Source organism: Mesoplodon mirus (assembly GCF_964341445.2).
Source record: "Mesoplodon mirus genome assembly, chromosome: 12".
Lineage (NCBI taxonomy): Eukaryota > Metazoa > Chordata > Mammalia > Artiodactyla > Ziphiidae > Mesoplodon > Mesoplodon mirus.
This window is the reverse complement of record NC_138988.1, coordinates 25,458,572-25,476,552: the sequence shown is the minus strand read 5'-3', so window position 1 is coordinate 25,476,552 and position 17,981 is coordinate 25,458,572. Positions and strand designations below refer to the sequence as shown.

General features: G+C 42.7%; 1 protein-coding gene across 3 annotated transcripts in view; it reads right to left on the bottom strand.

The window, feature by feature from the left end:
- ADAMTS9 (ADAM metallopeptidase with thrombospondin type 1 motif 9) overlaps window positions 1–17,981 on the bottom strand; it is a 171,935-nt gene that overhangs the window by 30,507 nt on the left and 123,447 nt on the right. For all 3 annotated transcript variants that reach the window (XM_082639425.1, XM_082639426.1, XM_082639427.1), the window contains one exon: window positions 16,475–16,648. In XM_082639425.1, coding sequence (XP_082495551.1) covers window positions 16,475–16,648 — 174 coding nt within the window. The remainder of the gene's footprint in view (window positions 1–16,474; window positions 16,649–17,981) is intronic.

The following is a 17,981-nucleotide window of genomic DNA, read 5'->3' as shown; positions in this document are numbered from 1 at the left end:
TTCTAGTCTTTTTAGGAAGGGCCTTAGACTCCACCTCTTTTTTGTCTCTCAGAAGCCTCCTTCTCTTTTATTACCCAAAGCATCCCAAAGGCATTTGAGTTTGGAATCCAGCTTGACTCAGAAATGTCTTTCCTGATATACTTCTTGCCTTTCTTTTTCTTTCTTTCTTTTCTTTTCTTTCCTTTTTTTTTGGTAGCAAAATACACGTAACATAAAATTCACCATTTTAACCACTTAGAAGTGTACAATTCAGGGGCGTGTAGTCACTGGTCATGTTGTGCAATCGTCATCACTATCTAGTTCCAGAATATTTTCACCCCAAAAGGGAACCCTGTACCCATTAAGCAGTCACTCCCCATTTCCCCTTCCTCCCAGTCTGTGGCAACCACCAATCTGCTTTCTGTCTCCATGGATTTGCCTGTTCTGGGTATTTCACAGAAATGGAATCATCCAGTATGTGGCCTTTGGTGTCTGGGTTCTTTCATTTAGCATAATGCTTTCAAGGTCTTGCCACATTGGATCAGTACTTCATTCCTTTTCATGGCTGAATAGTCCATTGTATGAATATACCACATTTTGTTTATTCAAATGTTAATGGACATTTGGGTTGTTGGCCATCTTTTGGCTATCACGAAGAGTGCTGCTATGCACATTCATATGCAAATTTGAACACCTGATTTCAATTCTTTCGGGTATATCCTTAGGAGTGGAAATGCTGGGTCATCTGGTATAACCATGTCTTTTGTGAGATGCTTTGTTCTTTCAGAAAGTAGTAGGGATATGTATGTGGTTGTGTCCTGGTATTGTAAACCTGTGGTTGTATCCTTATCATTTGCAAACTTAATTCAAAACTTCTGCTGCTTGGAAGCAAATCTCTACATCTAGAGTATGGAACCACTTATAATTTTTCTGGGGCACAAATATGAACAGAAAACAGTGTGAGATGAGCACAGAGGAGCAGATCCCTTCCCACCAGTGCAGGAGGCTGGCTGAGCTCAGTGCCTAGCTCAGCTCTGACTCAGCAGTTCTGGGGGTTTCTCTTCCCCTGGAGGATGCTGGGAACCATCGTGAAGGAATAATGTTTTTGTTTCTTCACTAAAAAAAGCCAAATGAGGCCCTGAATGTTACAAAACAATGGTTAATCTGTGATGTGTAGATCTATGCAGAAGACATACTTAACTCCCCATAGAAAAAGTAATTCCTTAGAAAATCAGGACTTAGGTGACTCAGAGAAGACCATGATTATTGAGAAGCCGACCTGGACTAAACCTTCCAGTGTCCTCTTTCATTTTCACTAATCCTTAGGGCTTTAATCTGTAGCAATAAGTAACAGTTTAGAGCAGAAAGCAAGGATGACTAAACACTTTCTGCTTGTTAGGTGTTTTTCCCTTGGTCTTAAATAATGGTTAACTACCATAAAAACTATTTTGCCAGTGGTGGCAAAGGGCGTTGGGAAGCCTTACTTTGAATATAACTTTTAGAAAAATTAAACTAAGTAAATAAGTGACTTGCCCAGTGGTTTGGAATGAGTCAACAGCAGCTTTGAAAATCACTTAGCATGGCTTTTCTCCTGGAGTTTTAAATCCTAACCAGGGCACAGGGGGTGGGTAATCAGAAAGCAAATCCAGCCCATACTATAGGATTTTATCAGCTTTCAGTAATATCACTTCTCCCACCCACCTAGGATTTATGATTCCTTCCTCCATCCTGGAATATGATCCAGAATGTTCTGAAAAACAGCTGGAGAAGCTCAACTAAGCTTATTTTAATTTCCAAAAGATTTTTCTCCAATTTCGTTACAGATTTTAGAAAAAATTATACCAAGTATGGAAGTCACACCACCAGTATCTCTGAAATTCAGCACACCTGTAATTCAGAAAGCAAATATCACAGCCCTGGGTAAACTTGGGTAACTTACCCATTGTCCAATGGGCTACGTGTGCCTGTAAATGTGCTAAAACTAACAAGGGAAAATAACTTTTTAAAGTTGAGGGTGAGGAAGATCTAAAAAAAAAAAAATATATATATATATATATATTTATATATATATATAAATAAATATATATATATATATATATTTTTTTTTTTTTTCGGTACGCGGGCCTCTCACTGCTGTGGCCTCTCCCGTTGTGGAGCACAGGCTCCGGACGCGCAGGCTCAGCGGCCATGGCTCATGGGCCCAGCCGCTCTGCGGCATGTGGGATCTTCCCAGACTGGGGAACGAACCCGTGTCCCCTGCATCGGCAGGCGGACTCTCAACCACTGCTCCACCAGGGAAGCCCAAAATAAAATATTTTATTTAGCTGGGTTGGTTGGCCACAGGGTAATGGTCTAAAAAGGGTCACTTAATGCAATGGGTAGAAACTATCTTTCCTTAAAGACTGCAACCAAGTTGCTTTACATTTTTTGGTGAGATGCACTAACCATGGAGGGAAGAAAATCATTCTTCATATTCACCTGCTCAACCTTTAAGGTTGTTGACTTTCTCCATGGATGAAAGAATGTGTTGCATCCTTACTAGGGCCAGGCTACCATTGTTGGATAGTGTGTGGACAACCAAGTCAAAGAACAAATGGGGAGCCTGACAGCATAGCGTTCTGGAAGTGCTACACAGAGTCTTTGGCTAAAAGGAATAGGAAGTGCAAGTCAATTTATCTAACATTGCTTTAAATTAAAAAAAGAAAAAGCAACCTTCAAATTACCAATGGGTTCATTTTAAAAGTCAGGTATGTGGAGTTTGGACATCTTTGCCCCAAAATAGTATATATACTTGCAGGGGAAAAAGGCAGAAATAATACTATGGAGACATTTTGTAACTTTAAAGTAATTCACTCATTCAACCAATACAAGCACACCTCAGAGACACTGTGGGTTTGGTTCCAGACCACCGCAATAAAGGAAATATCGCAATAAAACAAGTCACATGAATCGCTTGGTTTTCCAAGGCATATAAAAGTTATATTTACACTATAATCTACTAACTATGCACTAGCATGTCTAAAAAATGTACGTAATTTAAAAATACTTTCTTGCTAAAAATAGCTAACCATCACCTTAGCCTTCAGCAAGTCCTAGCAGTGACATCAAAGGTCACTGATCACAGGTCACCATAACAAATATAATAGAGAAAAACTGAAATATTGCGAGAATTACCAAAATGTGACACAAAGTGAGGAAATGTTGTTGGAAAAAATGGCAGCAACAGACTTGCTCAACACAGAGTTGCCACAAACCTTCAATTTGTAAAAAAAAAAAAAAACCAAACAAAAAAAACCCCACAGTACCTGCAAAGTGCAATAAAGTGAAGTACAATAAAACAAGGTCTGCCTATTTGCAATGGGACAAGTTCTGTGCTGGGCATGGGGTTACAGCCCTGACATCTTCCTACTCACCTTTTCTCTCTCTCTTACGACACCCGGGGTGGCTGTTCCTCCCAGCTGGGGGTTCATGTGTCAAGACAGTTGGCTAACTGGTGACCCCTGGGGTTTAGTCCTCAGGGCCGCCTTGTATGGCTGTTGTGAGCAGGTATGAGCTTCATAACAGAGAGTGTAATGGAGGTGGAAGCCATCAGGGTAACTGCAGCTGTGACAGCGAGAAAAGAGGAAGGACCAGGGGTGGGAATTCCCACGACGCTGAAAGCAGTGCGCGGGCAGTGGTGGAAGAGGAGAAGCCGAGGTAACGTAGCACACGGGAGATGGGGGGCACTCTCGGGGTGGGGGGCTCAGCATGCGTGGCTGGAGGTGGATGTCACAGGGAGGTGGGGCAGGGAAATGATGACAGCAGTTGGGGGTCCTTAGAGCCTTCAGTTTGAGATGGGGATTTCAGAAGGTGGGAAGAGGCCAGGTCACAGAGGGCCTTGTAAATGTCTTATGCTGCTTAGGAGAAAATTCAAACTCTTGCCCTGGCTTATAGAACACGTTATAACCTGGGTGCTCCTGCAGGTCCAACCTCATTTCAGCCTTCCGGTCCCTTTGCTGACTCTGCTCCCAACGTGCTGTGCTTTTGTCCACAAACATGCTGGGCTCTGTCCTCCCTCTCCCTTCTACCTAGAATCACCTCCCTTTTTTTTTTTTTTTTTTTTTTTTTGTGGTACGCGGGCCTCTCACTGTTGTGGCCTTTCCCGTTGCGGAGCACAGGCTCCGGACGCGCGGGCTCAGTGGCCATGGCTCACGGGCCCAGCCGCTCCACGGCATGTGGGATCCTCCTGGACCAGGGCACGAACCGGCGTCCCCTGCATCGGCAGGCGGACTCTCAACCACTGTGCCACCAGGGAAGCCCGAATCACCTCCTTTTGCTGTTTATCACCAAGCACCCTAGAGAAGGTGGGACTAGCCTATCATTCTCTGTCTCTATCTCAGCACCTTGTTGTTGTTTTCCATCACAGCACTTTTCGCAATTGGCAATTTCATATAACACATCTGTTTGCTTGTCTTCTGTCTCTCTCACTTGGTAATCAATCCCACCATAGCAATTTCACATTTTCTATTGCATCCCTAATGCCTAATGCCTGGCACTTTGCAGGTGCTCGACAAAGATTTGTTGAATAAATTAATGGGGGAATGAGTGACAAAGAGTTAATATCTGGCCCTTGTTCACACATCAAAACCCAATCACTCCCTACTATAAACTTCATAAAATCTTTGTAACCAACTGACCTGAAGCTCATTACTAATTTTTCTGTGCTAAGAAGATGAACTTGGGAATCATTCTACAGCTGACCTCAATAAAAGTTTTTATAATACAAACACGTACTAGAGCAGTTCAAGTCCCTGCACTGGGTCAAAGAGCCATGGGGTGGGCAGTTCTACAAAGGCCAGAAAGATCCAAGCACAGCTTGTCCATGGCAATGTGACAATAAAGTAAAACAGCTGTTCTTACTGGGAAAACAGTTTGTTTGTTCGTTCTAAAAGACATTGTAAAGTGCTGTGATTCTAAATAGTTAAAGAAGAAAGGCCATCAATTAGCAGGCTTTGTTCTGTAATGCCTTGCTTTTTCCTTCCCTCTCTCCCTCCCTCTCTCTCTCCTTCCTTCCTTCCTTCCCTCTCTCCACCTATTATTTTGTCCCTCCATTCATTCATAAATTCATTCATTCACCAAGTGTCTTCAATGCTGGAGGTACTGTGCTAAATGCTGGGGAAAACTCTGGTGAACAAGCTTTCTGACCTCCAACAGCTGATAACCTAGACAAGAAAAACAGGCGACAACAATTCAGAGTGCTAGCTGCTGAAGCAGAATATTTTCAGGGTGATAGAGCTGAGAGGAGGGACATCTGACTCAGTCATTTGAGGAGAGGTGTGATTTTCAAGGGCTTCTGAAAGGAAGTGACATCTTGATTCAGGCCTGAAGGACGAACAAGAGTCACTGATGTGAGGGAGGGTGCAGGGCAGCCACTTTGTGACACAGAGGTACCAGGGAGGAAGGAGAGTATTCTGGGTAAAGGTAAAAAAAGAATATTTGCAAGAACTGGGAGATTTACTCCTTAAAACAAAGAGATGCATAACCTACATACTCACAATTCAAGTTGGATCAAAAGACCTCTGCAGCTATAAGTAAATTCATAGTCAGATTATAATACTATCAGTAAGTTTTTTACGATAGTAGTTTTCAAAAGAATTAAAAGGTCATGTATTTTTTTTTTAATCTCAGTCTCATGAGCATAATAATTCTAAAGTGAGTAAAACTGATCAGTGAAAAGCTAAATAACTAGCCCAAAGTTGGCGGGTGATCTTAAAAGCCCAACATTGTGATACGTGGATAAGCTGAAGTGCTGGTCATCATCCGAATCCTCCGTCAGGAGTCCACTGTACACTGTACCAAAGAGAACTACCATTTATGGAAGGCCTAAAATATACTAGGCACTGCACTGAATCCCTCACTTAATCTCACTTAATCCTCACTATGACATTCAGCAAAGTCTGCCATACAATTCCCATTTTGCAGATGAGCTAACTGGAGCCCAGAGATTTGAGGACAATTTCCCAGAGCCACACATTGAATGGTCTTTTGTTTACAACACGCTGCTTTTAGGGCACAAAAAAATGGGACATGAATGTCTGGAAAGAGCATTTTCCTCTTCTCTAATAATTTTTCTCTACATCTGAAAGTCCAGGCTCTATCTTATGATATCATGAATGAACACTGATGCTCCTTCCCCTGCACAGTCAACAGGCCCCTCAATGAACAAAAAAGGTCCACTGAAGTACTTCATCAAGACTCCCCACCAACTTCATGGCTTAAGGTCTGATCGTCAACCAACTAGACTAAGAATTTCATCTTTGGAAGCGGGTGAGGGTAGTCAGCAGTACAGAGAATTATACTTTGATGCCAACTCTGCTGAAACAGTCTGGCCAAGCCAATAAAAATAGAAGAATGCACCTTAGGTGCATGTCGACATGGGAAGCAGTGGAACATAAAGGTTCAGAGCATGTGTTCCAGAGGTCAGGCTGCTGGGCTTCAAATCCCAGCCTTTTTACCTAGTGATTCCATGAACCTGGGTGAATTAACCTAGCTAAGCCTCAAGCTGCCTCATCTTTAAGTGAGGATAAAAATTTAATTATGACATCAGAGAGTTATGGAAAGGTAAAATGAGGTCCTCCATATAAAAATATTCAACATAGTGCTTGGTCCATAGTTTAATAAACAATGAGATGTATTATTTTTATTATCATAGTATCAGGGCCACTGCACTGTATAACTCTAGAGGATGCCCCTCACATTGTAGCCTATGGGAATGGTACCCCTGGGGTTGTACAGTGTACAACCTGTGTGACTGTGTATAACATCCCTGGTGATCATGCTACTGTGGGTATGTGGAACTCATGCTTCTCAAGGTGGACACTTGGATTATTTCTCATGAAGAGGAGGGGGCCATGTGCTATGTGCCTGGTGTGAAATACATCTTGCCAACAAACAGGTGGTTTTTTTTTTTGTTTGTTTTGTTTTTTTTGTGGTACACGGGCCTCTCACTGCTGTGGCCTCTCCCACTGTGGAGCACAGGCTCCGGACGCACAGGCTCAGCGGCCATGGCTCAAGGGCCCAGCCGCTCCGCAGCATGTGGGATCCTCCCGGACCGGGGCACGAACCCGTGTCCCCTGCATCAGCAGATGGACTCTCAACCACTGCGCCACCAGGGAAGCCCAACAGGTGGGTTTTTAATAGTGTCCAAGGGGGAAGCAAAAGGGGAAAATGCACACTCAAAAAGCAAGCAACAGCTCTGAGTTAGTTGTAAAGAATGGCTAAGAAGAAGAAAACCTCCCATAATGGGGTGGGGTGGGAGTCTCCAGCATCCGATTCACTGGGCTCTGAGACTGCCCTGGCATCTCACTGACGTCAGCTCAAGGTGTCACTAGATGAGGGGAAGAAAGTCAAGACATGTGCATGCACAAGGTGCATATCAGGTGAAATGGTAGCAGAGTGAGTGGGTACAGAGGAGGTGAGAACCAGAATGGAGGTGAAGGCTGATTAACGGGAGCCTGAAGGGTGCTGTACTATCAAGTGACCACCCAATGTACTGTTTAACAAGGACGCTTTTGATCATGGAAGTAGGGGCGATTAATAATTACACCAGGCCTACCCCATGCATAAACCAGGACCGCTGTAGGCAAATAGGACCAGGGGCAAATCTGAAGATGGTTGCCCAGCTGCTAACAACATTCCCTCAAAGCCTTGTGGATGTGGGGACGTTTGAAGAGAGGACTACCAGCATGCTTTGCAAATGAGGAACAACGGGTTCTAATGGGGCTTCTCCCTCCCCCATCCAGCTGCCCTGCACCTCCCTTTGGCCAATTCAGTGTCACATGAGGGCCTCCCACAGTCCTCCAACCTCCCTCACCACCCAGGTCCACTGGCCTCAAACTCTCCACTTCGGGTTCAGGCAGATGAGAAAGCATGTTGGCAGGAGGGCAACTATCTGATCCACTTTTCTTGCTGCTCCCCTCCGGTCAACTTCTTTTTTTTTTTTTTTTTTTTTTTTTTGCGGTACGCGGGCCTCTCACTGTTGTGGCCTCTCCCGTTGCGGAGCACAGGCCCCGGACGCACAGGCTCAGCGGCCATGGCTCACGGGCCCAGCCGCTCCGCGGCATATGGGATCCTCCCAGACCGGGGCACGAACCCGTATCCCCTGCATCGGCAGGCGGACTCTCAACCACTGCGCCACCAGGGAGGCCCCTCAACTTCTAAATTTAGCCACAGGTCAGGCTATCTTAGTAGGTCTCCTGTTCTTATACAGAGCTTGAGAACAATATTTGAGGAAGGATTTAGAAAGATCGATCTGCATGGCACAGACAAAGACGTAAATTTCTAGGCACATTTCAGATGATCAGAGAAGAGGATATCCTCAGTGCATATTTGGCAAGGTTTCTAGTCTTTGGGATTCAGAATGAATTGTCAATGGAGCTTGCATTTTCCCAACTGGCACTGGCATTTTTAAAAGTTGGCTAAAAGCATGAGCTGTCAGCTGAGATTCACTTCTGAACACTCTCTTACTTTGTACTCCTTGGAGCAGTCACACAGGGTTGAGTTTAGCAGACATGAAGATGAGAGGGAGAGGGAGGGAACAGGCAGTGGTAGGTCTGAAGCAAGAATTACAAAGAGAGTCAAGTGGTAACACACAGGCAGAGAGGGATGAAGACACCTCTTCTTCTCTATCTGACTCTGTCAATCCCCAAACCACTCGATTATTTCCAATTTTCTCAGAACAGCTTTGCACACTTATCATTATTCCCACTTTACCAATGGCAAACTCACAGTTCAGAAAATAAAGCATCCTTGTTCTAAGTCACACAGCTGAAATGTGGCAGTGCTGGTATATGAACCACGTCTGTAAAAGTCTACAGCCTCTGGGGGTTCCCAATAACTTGTGTGGCTCAAGTACAATTAATTTGAAATGTAACTGCTTTAGCTATTCCTCCGTGCCACAGTCTGGTGGAAATAAAAACAAAAAAACCCCACCAAACTTTAGAAGGAAAATGAGCAAAAGAAAAATTGAGTAGACAGAGAGGGTGAGAGTCCTAAAGAAAAGAGATGACTGAAAACAATGGAACTAATCCATCAGGAGGGTGAAGGAGAGGGAAGAACAGAGCTGGAAGGCTGAATACCTACAAGGGTTAAGAATGTAGTTGTAAGAAAACAAACCCCATTTAAAATTGCATCAAAAAGAATAAAATACCTAGGAATAAATTTAACCAAGGAGGTGAAAGATCTGTACATCGAAAACTGCAAGACACTGATAAAAGAAACTGAAGAAGACTGAAATAAATGGAAAGATCTTCTGTGCTCATAGACTGGAAGAATTAATATTGTTAAAAGGTCCATACTGAGACTCCGGCTTTGGAGGTCAGATCCCAGGGAGAGGACTGGGGTTGGCTGCATGAACACAGCCTGCAGGGGGCTAGTGTGCCACAGCTAGCCGGCAGGGAGTCCGGGGAAAAGTCTGGACCTGCCTAAGAGACAAGAGACCATTGTTTTGGGGTGCGTGAGGAGAGGGGATTCAGAGCACTGCCTAATCGAGCTCCAGAGACAGGCGCGAGCCACAGCTAACAGCGCGGATACCAGAGACGGGCATGAGACGCTAAGGCTGCTGCTGCCGCCACCAAGAAGCCTGTGTGCGAGCACAGGTCACTCTCCACACCTCCCCTCCTGGGAGCCTGTGCAGCCGGCCCCTGCCAGGATCCTGTGATCCAGGGACAACTTCCCCGGGAGAATGCACGGCGCGCTGGCCTCTGCTGCTGCAGGCTCGCCCCGCATCCGTACCCCTCCTTCCCCCCGGCCTGAGTCAGTCAGAGCCCCCGAATCAGCTGCTCCTTTTTTTTTTGCGGTACGCGGGCCTCTCACTGTTGTGGCCTCTCCCGTTGCGGAGCACAGGCTCCGGACGCACAGGCTCAGCGGCCATGGCCCACGGGCCCAGCCGGTCCGTGGCATGTGGGATCTTCCCAGACTGGGGCACAATCCCAAGTCCCCTGCATCGGCAGGTGGGCTCGCAACCACTGCGCCACCAGGGAAGCCCTCAGCTGCTCCTTTAACCCCGTCCTGTCTGAGCGGGGAGCAGACGCCCTCAGGCGACCTACACGCAGAGGCAGGGCCAAATCCAAAGCTGAACCCCAGGAGCTGTGCAAACAAAGAAGAGAAAGGGAAATCTCTCCCAGCAGCCTCGGGAGCAGCGGATTAAATCTCCACAATCAACTTGATGTACCCTGCATCTGTGGAACACCTGAATAGACAACGAATCATCCCAAAAGTGAGGCAGTGGATTTTGGGAGCAACTGTAGACTTGGGGTTTGCTTTCTGCATCTAATTTGTTTCTGGTTTTATGTTTATCTTAATTTAGTATTTAGAGCTTGTTATCATTGGTAGATTTGTTTATTTATTTGGTTGCTCTCTTCCTTTTTATATATATATAATATAATATATATATATATATATATGTTTTTTCCTTTTTCTCTTTTTGAGTGTGTTATATGTATGCTTCTTTGTGTGATTTTGCCTGTGCAGCTTTGCTTTTTACCATTTGTCCTAGGTTTCTGTCTGTCTGTTTTTTTTTTTTTTTGTATACTTTTTAGCACTTGTTATCATTGGTGGATTTGGTTTTTGCTTTGGTGGCCCTTTCCTTCCTTCCTTTCTTTTTTCTTTCTTTCTCTTTCTTTCTTTCTTTCCTTTTCCTCTTTTTTATTACTTTAAAATGTTTTTATTTTTAATATTTTGTTATTTTAATAACTTTAATTAATTAATTACTTTATTTATTTAGTTATTTCTCCCTTTTCTTCTGAGCCATGTGGCTGACAGGGTCTTTGTGCTCTGGCCAGGTGTCAGGCCTGTGCCTCTGAGGTTGGAGAGCTGAGTTCAGGACATTGGTCCATCAGAGACCTCCTGGCCCCATGTAATATCAAACGGTGAAAGCTCTCCCAGAGATCTCCATCTCAACGCTAAGACCCAGCTCCACTCAACGACCAGCAAGCTACAGTGCTGGACACCCTATGCCAAACGACTAGCAAGACAGGAACACAACCCCACCCATTAGCAGAGAGGCTGCCTAAAATCATAATAAGGTCACAGACACCCCAAAACACACCACCGGACATAGTCCTGCCCACCAGAAACACAAGATCCAGCCTCATCCACCAGAACACAGGCACTAGTTCCCTCCACCAGGAAGCCTACACAACCCACTGAACCAACCTTACCCACTGGGGGCAGACACCAAAAACAATGGGAACTACGAACCTGCAGCCTGCAAAAAGGAGGCCCCAAACACAGTAAGTTAAGCAAAATGAGAAGACAAAGACACACACAGCAGATGAAGGAGCAATGTAAAAACCCACCATACCGAAGAAATGAAGAGGAAATAGGCAGTCTACCTGAAAAAGAATTCAGAGTAATGATAGTAAAGACGATCCAAAATCTTGGAAATAGAATGGAGAAAATACAAGAAATGTTTAACAAGGACCTAGAAGAACTAAAGAGAAGACAAACAATGATGGACAACACAATAAATGAAATTAAAAATTCTCTAGAAGGAATCAATAGCAGAATAACTGAGGCAGATAAGTAACCTGGAAGATAAAATAGTGGAAATAACTACCACAGAGCACAATAAAGAAAAAAGAACGAAGAGAATTGAGGACAGTCTCAGAGACCTCTGGGACAATATTAAACACACCAACATTCGAATTACAGGGGTCCCAGAAGAAGAAGAGAAAAAGAAAGGGACTGAGAAAATATTTGAAGAGATTGTAGTTGAAAACTTCCCTAATATGGGAAAGGAAATAGTTAATCAAGACCAGGAAGTGCAGAGAGTCCCATACAGGATAAATCCAAGGAGGAGCACACAGAGACACATATTAATCAAACTATCAAAAATTAAATACAAAGAAAAAATATTAAAAGCAGCTAGGGAAAAACAACAAATAACATACAAGGGAATCCCCATAAGGTTAACAGTTTATCTTTCAGCAGAAACTCTGCAAGCCAGAAGGGAGTGGCAGGACATATTTAAAGGGATGAAAGGGAAAAACCGACAACCAAGATTACTCTACCCAGCAAGGATCTCATTCAGATTCAACACAGAAATTAAAACCTTTACAGACAAGCAAAAGCTAAGAGAATTCAGCACCACAAAACCAGCTTTACAACAAATGCTAAAGGAACTTTTCTAGACAGGAAGCACAAGAGAAGGAAAAGACCTACAACAACAAACTCAAAGCAATTAAGAAAATGGTAATAGGAACATACATATTGATGACTACCTTAAATGAAAATGGATTAAACGCTCCCACTAAAAGACACAGACTGGCTAAATGGATACAAAAACAAGACCTGTATATATGCTGTCTACAAGAGACCCACTTCAGACCTAGGGACACATACAGACTGAAAGTGAGGGGATGGAAAAATATATTCATTGCAAGTGGAAATCACAGGAAAGCTGGAGTAGCAATTCTCATATCAGACAAAATAGACTTTAAAATAAAGACTATTAGAAGAGGCAAAGAAGGATACTATATAATGATCAAGGGATTGATCCAAGAAGAAGATATAACAACTGTAAATATTTATGGACCCAACATAGGAGCACCTCAATACATAAGGCAAAGGCTAATAGCCATAAGGGGGAATCGACAGTAACACAATCACAGGAGGGACGTTAACACCCCACTTTCACCAATGGACAGATCATCCAAAATGAAAATAAATAAGGAAACACAAGCTTTAAATGATACATTAAACAAGATGCACTTAATTGATATTTATAGGACATCCCATCCAAAAACAACAGAATACACTTTCTTCTCAAGTGCTAATGGAAAATTCTCCAGGATAGATCATATCTTAAGAAAATTGAAATTGTATCAAGTATCTTTTCTGACCACAATGCTATGAGACTAGATATCAATTACAAGAAAAAATCTGTAAAAAATATAAACGCATGGAGGCTAAACAATACACTAGTTAATAACCAAGAGATCACTGAAAAAATCAAAGAGGAAATCAAAAAATACCTAGAAACAAGTAACAAGGAAAACACGACAACCTAAAACGTATGGGATACAGCAAAAGCAATTCTAAGAGGGAAGTTTAGAGCAACACATTCCTACCTCAGGAAACAAGAAACATCTCAAATAAACAACCTAACCCTACACCTAAAGCAATTAGAGAAAGAAGAACAAAAACACCCCAAAGTTAGCAGAAGGAAAGAATTCATAAATGTCAGATCAGAAATAAATGAAAAAGAAATGAAGGAAGCAATAGCAAAGATCAATAAAACTAAAAGATGGTTCTTTGAGAAGATAAACAAAATTGATAAACCATCAGCCAGACTCACCAAGAAAAAACGGGAGAAGACTCAAATCAATAGAATTAGAAATGAAAAAGGAGAAGTAACAACTGACACTGCAGAAATACAAGGGATCATGAGAGGTTACTACAAGTAACTATATGCCAATAAAATGGACAACCACGAAGAAATGGACACATTATTAGAAAAGCACAACCTTCCAAGACTGAACCAGGAAGAAATAGAAAATATAAGCCGACCAAACAGAAGCACTGAAATTGAGACTGTGATTAAAAATCTTCCAACAAAAGCCCAGGACCAGATGGCTTCACAGGCGAATTCTATCAAACATTTAGAGAAGAGCTAATACCTATCCTTCTCAAACTCTCCCAAAATATAGCAGAGGGAGGAACACTCCCAAACTCATTCTACGAGGCCACCGTCACCCTGATTCCAAAACCAAAGATGTCACAAAGAAAGAAAACCACAGGCCAATATCACTGATGAACAGAGATGCAAAAATCCTCAACAAAATTCTAGCAAACAGAATCCAAGAGCACATTAAAAGGATCATACACCATGATCAAGTGGGGTTTACCCCAGGAATGCAAGGATTCTTCAGTATACGCAAATCAATCAATGTCCATACTACCCAAAGCACCACATGCAAAAGAATGAAACTGGACCCCAATCCTACACCATACCCCAAATTAACTCAAAATGGATTAAAGACCTGAATGTAAGATCTGACCATAAATGTCCTATACATAGGGGCAAGCTCCTTGACATCAGTCTTGGCAATGATTTTTTGGATCTGACACCAAAATCAAAGGCAGCAAAATCAAAAATAAACAAGTTGGACTACATCAAACTAAAAATGGGCAAAGGACCTGAATAGCCATTTCTGAAAAAAAAAAAAAAATACAAATGGCCAACAGATATATGAAAAGGTGCTCAAGATCACTAATCATCAGGGGAATGTAAATCAAAACCACAATGAGATATCACCTCACACCTGTTGGAATGACTATTACCAAAAAGACAAGAAACAACAAATGTTAGCAAGGATGTGAAGAAAAGGGAACACTTATGTACTGTTGGTGGGGATATAAGTTGGTGCAGCCACTCTGGAAAACAGTCTGGAGGCTCCTCCAAAAACTTAAAAATAGAACTACCATACGATCTAGCAATTCCACTTCTGGGTGTTTACCTGAAGGAAATAAAATCACTGACTCGAAAAGATATACTCACCCCCATGTTCACGCAGCATTAATTACAATAGCCATGATACAGAAACATCCTAAGTGCCCAATGATGGATGAATGGATAAAGAAAATGTGATAGAAAGAAAAAATATATATGAATATAATTCAGCCATAAAAAGAAGGAAATCCTGTCATCTGTGACAACACGGATGAACCCTGAGGGTATTATGCTAAGTGATGTAAATAGACAAATACTGTACGGTCTCATTTGTATGTGGAATAATCTGACAAAACAAAACAAAACAAATTCAGAACAGATTGCTGGCTGCCAGAGGTGGGGGGAGGGCATAGAGTAGGTGAACAGGTAAAGGTGGTCAAAAGGTACAAACTTCCAGTAGTAAGAGAAATAAATCCTAGGGATGTAATATACAGCATGGTGACTACAGTTAACAATACTGTACATTAGGGCTTCCCTGGTGGTGCAGTGGTTGAGAGTCCGCCTGCCGATGCAGGGGACGCGGGTTCGTGCCCCGGTCCGGGAGGATCCCGCATGCCGCGGAGCGGCTGGGCCCGTGAGCCATGGCCGCTGGGCCTGCGCGTCCGGAGCCTGTGCTGTGCAGCGGGAGGGGCCGCAGCGGTGAGAGGCCCGCGTACCGCAAAAAAAAAAAAAAAAAAAAAAATACTGTACATTAAACTTGGAAGTTGCGAAGAGAGTAGATCTTAAAAGTTCTCATCACAAGAAAAAAAATTGTAACTCTGTGAGGTGATCAAAGGTAACTGTGACATAGCTGTTAATACTAAGTATACTTACTGTAGTAATCATTTTGTAATATATACATATGTCAAATCACCAGGTTTTCACTTAAAGTTAATATAACATTATATGTCAATTATATCTCAATAAAAACTGGGAAAAGTGGCAATGCCGTTAGCATTTGCATTAAATAAAGGAAAAAGAAAGCAGCTGCAGTATCTCATAATGGTTTAAGAGAATTAACTTAGGATCAAGCCTTGCTTCTTCCACTTGCTAGGTGTATAACATTTGGACAAATGACATTGGCCCTCCAAACCTCAGTTTCCTTGATTGCAAAATGGGATAATAATAATACCCACTTTGTCTTTTTAAACCACTTAGTGGTTAAAAAGATTAAGTGAGGTGATGAACGTAAAGCACTTAGCACAGTGCCAGGGACTGTCTCGCCTGTCCTGAAAACCTGTTCCTGGTGGGAAATTCCTGTCTTACTATGCCTATCTCTGAACCTTTTACAGCTTGTACTTTCTGTTTCATTCCAATGTCAGTAGATACGGTTTTGCTTTTTAATATCCTTTCCCCCCTTTTCTACAAGTCAATCTTCTGTACTGGAAACAGAGGTCCCCTCCTACTAATGTCCTATCCTTGCTGGCCAGGCCATTCCCCAGGGGCACTTTGTGTTTTCTTTAACTAGACATTAACTTGGGGCAGGAGAAAAACAAGTCTATTTCTGCATCAATGGAGCAGTTCTTCAGCTGCCCTCAGTTTTTCAAATGCTGGAAATCCTTCGCTCATTAATCAGGGTTTCAAATGAGTGCCTGTCTTCTAGCTGATGGCCAAAGCTGTGGAAGGAGGAAAAAACCCAGAGTACGTCCTACCTAGAGTCTGCCCCTAGTGGTTGTCTGAACTCATCCAGAATGACCACGTCTGAATATACATATTTAAAATATTTCTTCCATCTCCCCCTCCTTCTGGGAAAGTTATCTTTATGCATTTGGCCCAAGGCCTGTTCAACTTTTTCTGGAGGCAGCCAGATTTGGAACACTCAAGAACACAGACGTCGGAACGGCAGAAAAAGGAGGAGCTCTCCCACCATCGCTGGAGTGAACTGTTGGCCGTCTGACAAGCAAACCTTTTGGGAAAGAGCCAGCCTTGTCACCATGCTGGAGGGCTTCACGGGGGAACGGATGTGATGATAGCAAAGGGGTTGAGCGAAACACTGGCAGGTGCCCACTTCCTGGCTCTACTTACTTCTTGCCATTCGTCTGCCCTCCAAGCGTAGAGTGGACACAGCGGGGCTTGGCAGGCACGCTCTGACTCCGGTCTAGTGTATGGGTTGCACTCGGTCTCTCCGGCTATTTTGTGTGTTCCCAGCTGACAGCCCACATTTCTCCGCCGCACGCCTTGGCCACAGGACACAGAGCACTAAAAGGACAAGAGTGCGTAAGTGGGAGCTTCGGGTCATTTGGGGGAGGGAGTGATCATCGGGGTGGAGAGGGTCACAAATCTGGGGACAGCATTCCTAATCCAATGACCCTCACAGCTATCACAGGCTTTCTAATTTCCAGTGAAAGGGACCCAAGACAATGTCTTAAATCTGCAAACTCACTGCCTATCAAAGGCGGTTGAGTGAGGAAGAGACTCAAGTTAGGGGGAAATCTTTCAGGTTAACAAAACTCTTGGACAGTGGAATAGGCTAGGAGAGATCATTCTGAGACATTCAGTACAACCTAGAAGTAGTGCTGCCATGTGAAATGAAAATCCCAAATGATTTCTATCCTGGAAGGTTGAAGGGTGTTGAAAATTGGAGATATAGTTCTGTACAAGAGAATTTCTTGGCAGATGGAAAATATAACTCAAGGAGAGTAAATCACTGAAGCTTTTAGGGCCTTATATATAGAATTATTTTCTTCAGTCTCTTCTTCTTCTTGCTCCTATTCCTGGAGATAGGGAAATTTTTTTCCCTTAAACTATGGAATTCATTAAAGTATTTGTATCTATTTACAACCTCGGATGAATATACAAAAAATAAAAGCTGACCAAAAAAAAAAAATTTCCTTGGGTGTTGTGTTTTCAGTCCGTGAAAAATACTGTTAATCAGGCTGAAACATTTTGTTGACCAAGCTGCACAACACCCTATTAATCTGTAATTAACTTTCCTCTAAATTAATTTTTTTAATGGATTCCTCATTGCTGGGTTTCATAATCTCACTTATGGTCAGGCCAAGAATTACTGTCTTTATTAAGCTTTTGACATTCAGAAACTAAAGGCAACATCTGACTGGAAAGAACAGCCTATTATTTCACTTAGCTATTAAAAATTGTTTCCAAGTTTTTGTGATAGCTCAGCTGCCATTCATTTGTCTAATTGAGAAAACAAGCTTAACATACACTAAAGCCATACTCCTAAGAGGACATCTTCGTAAAGAATAGAATCACGCTTTTAAATTAGACAAAAATTCTTGTCCAATTAACCTGCAGCAGGAGTCATGTTCTCTGAGGCTAATGGGAATTTACTAACAAGAAGCACACGCTAATGAATTCTGCTGCTTAATAATATTATTTCCGTTTCAGATTCTAAGAAAATAGGTGGTAGTGTTTAGAAGGCATCTTGGGAAATAATATCATTTCAGATGAGTCTATGCCAGGCAGGAACTTAAATGTTCACATCAAAGCTAGCTGAAGAGAAGGAAATATTTTGGAGCAACATAGCTACTATTGTTTGGGTTTAATTGTATTAATTGGATTGAATGAGTTT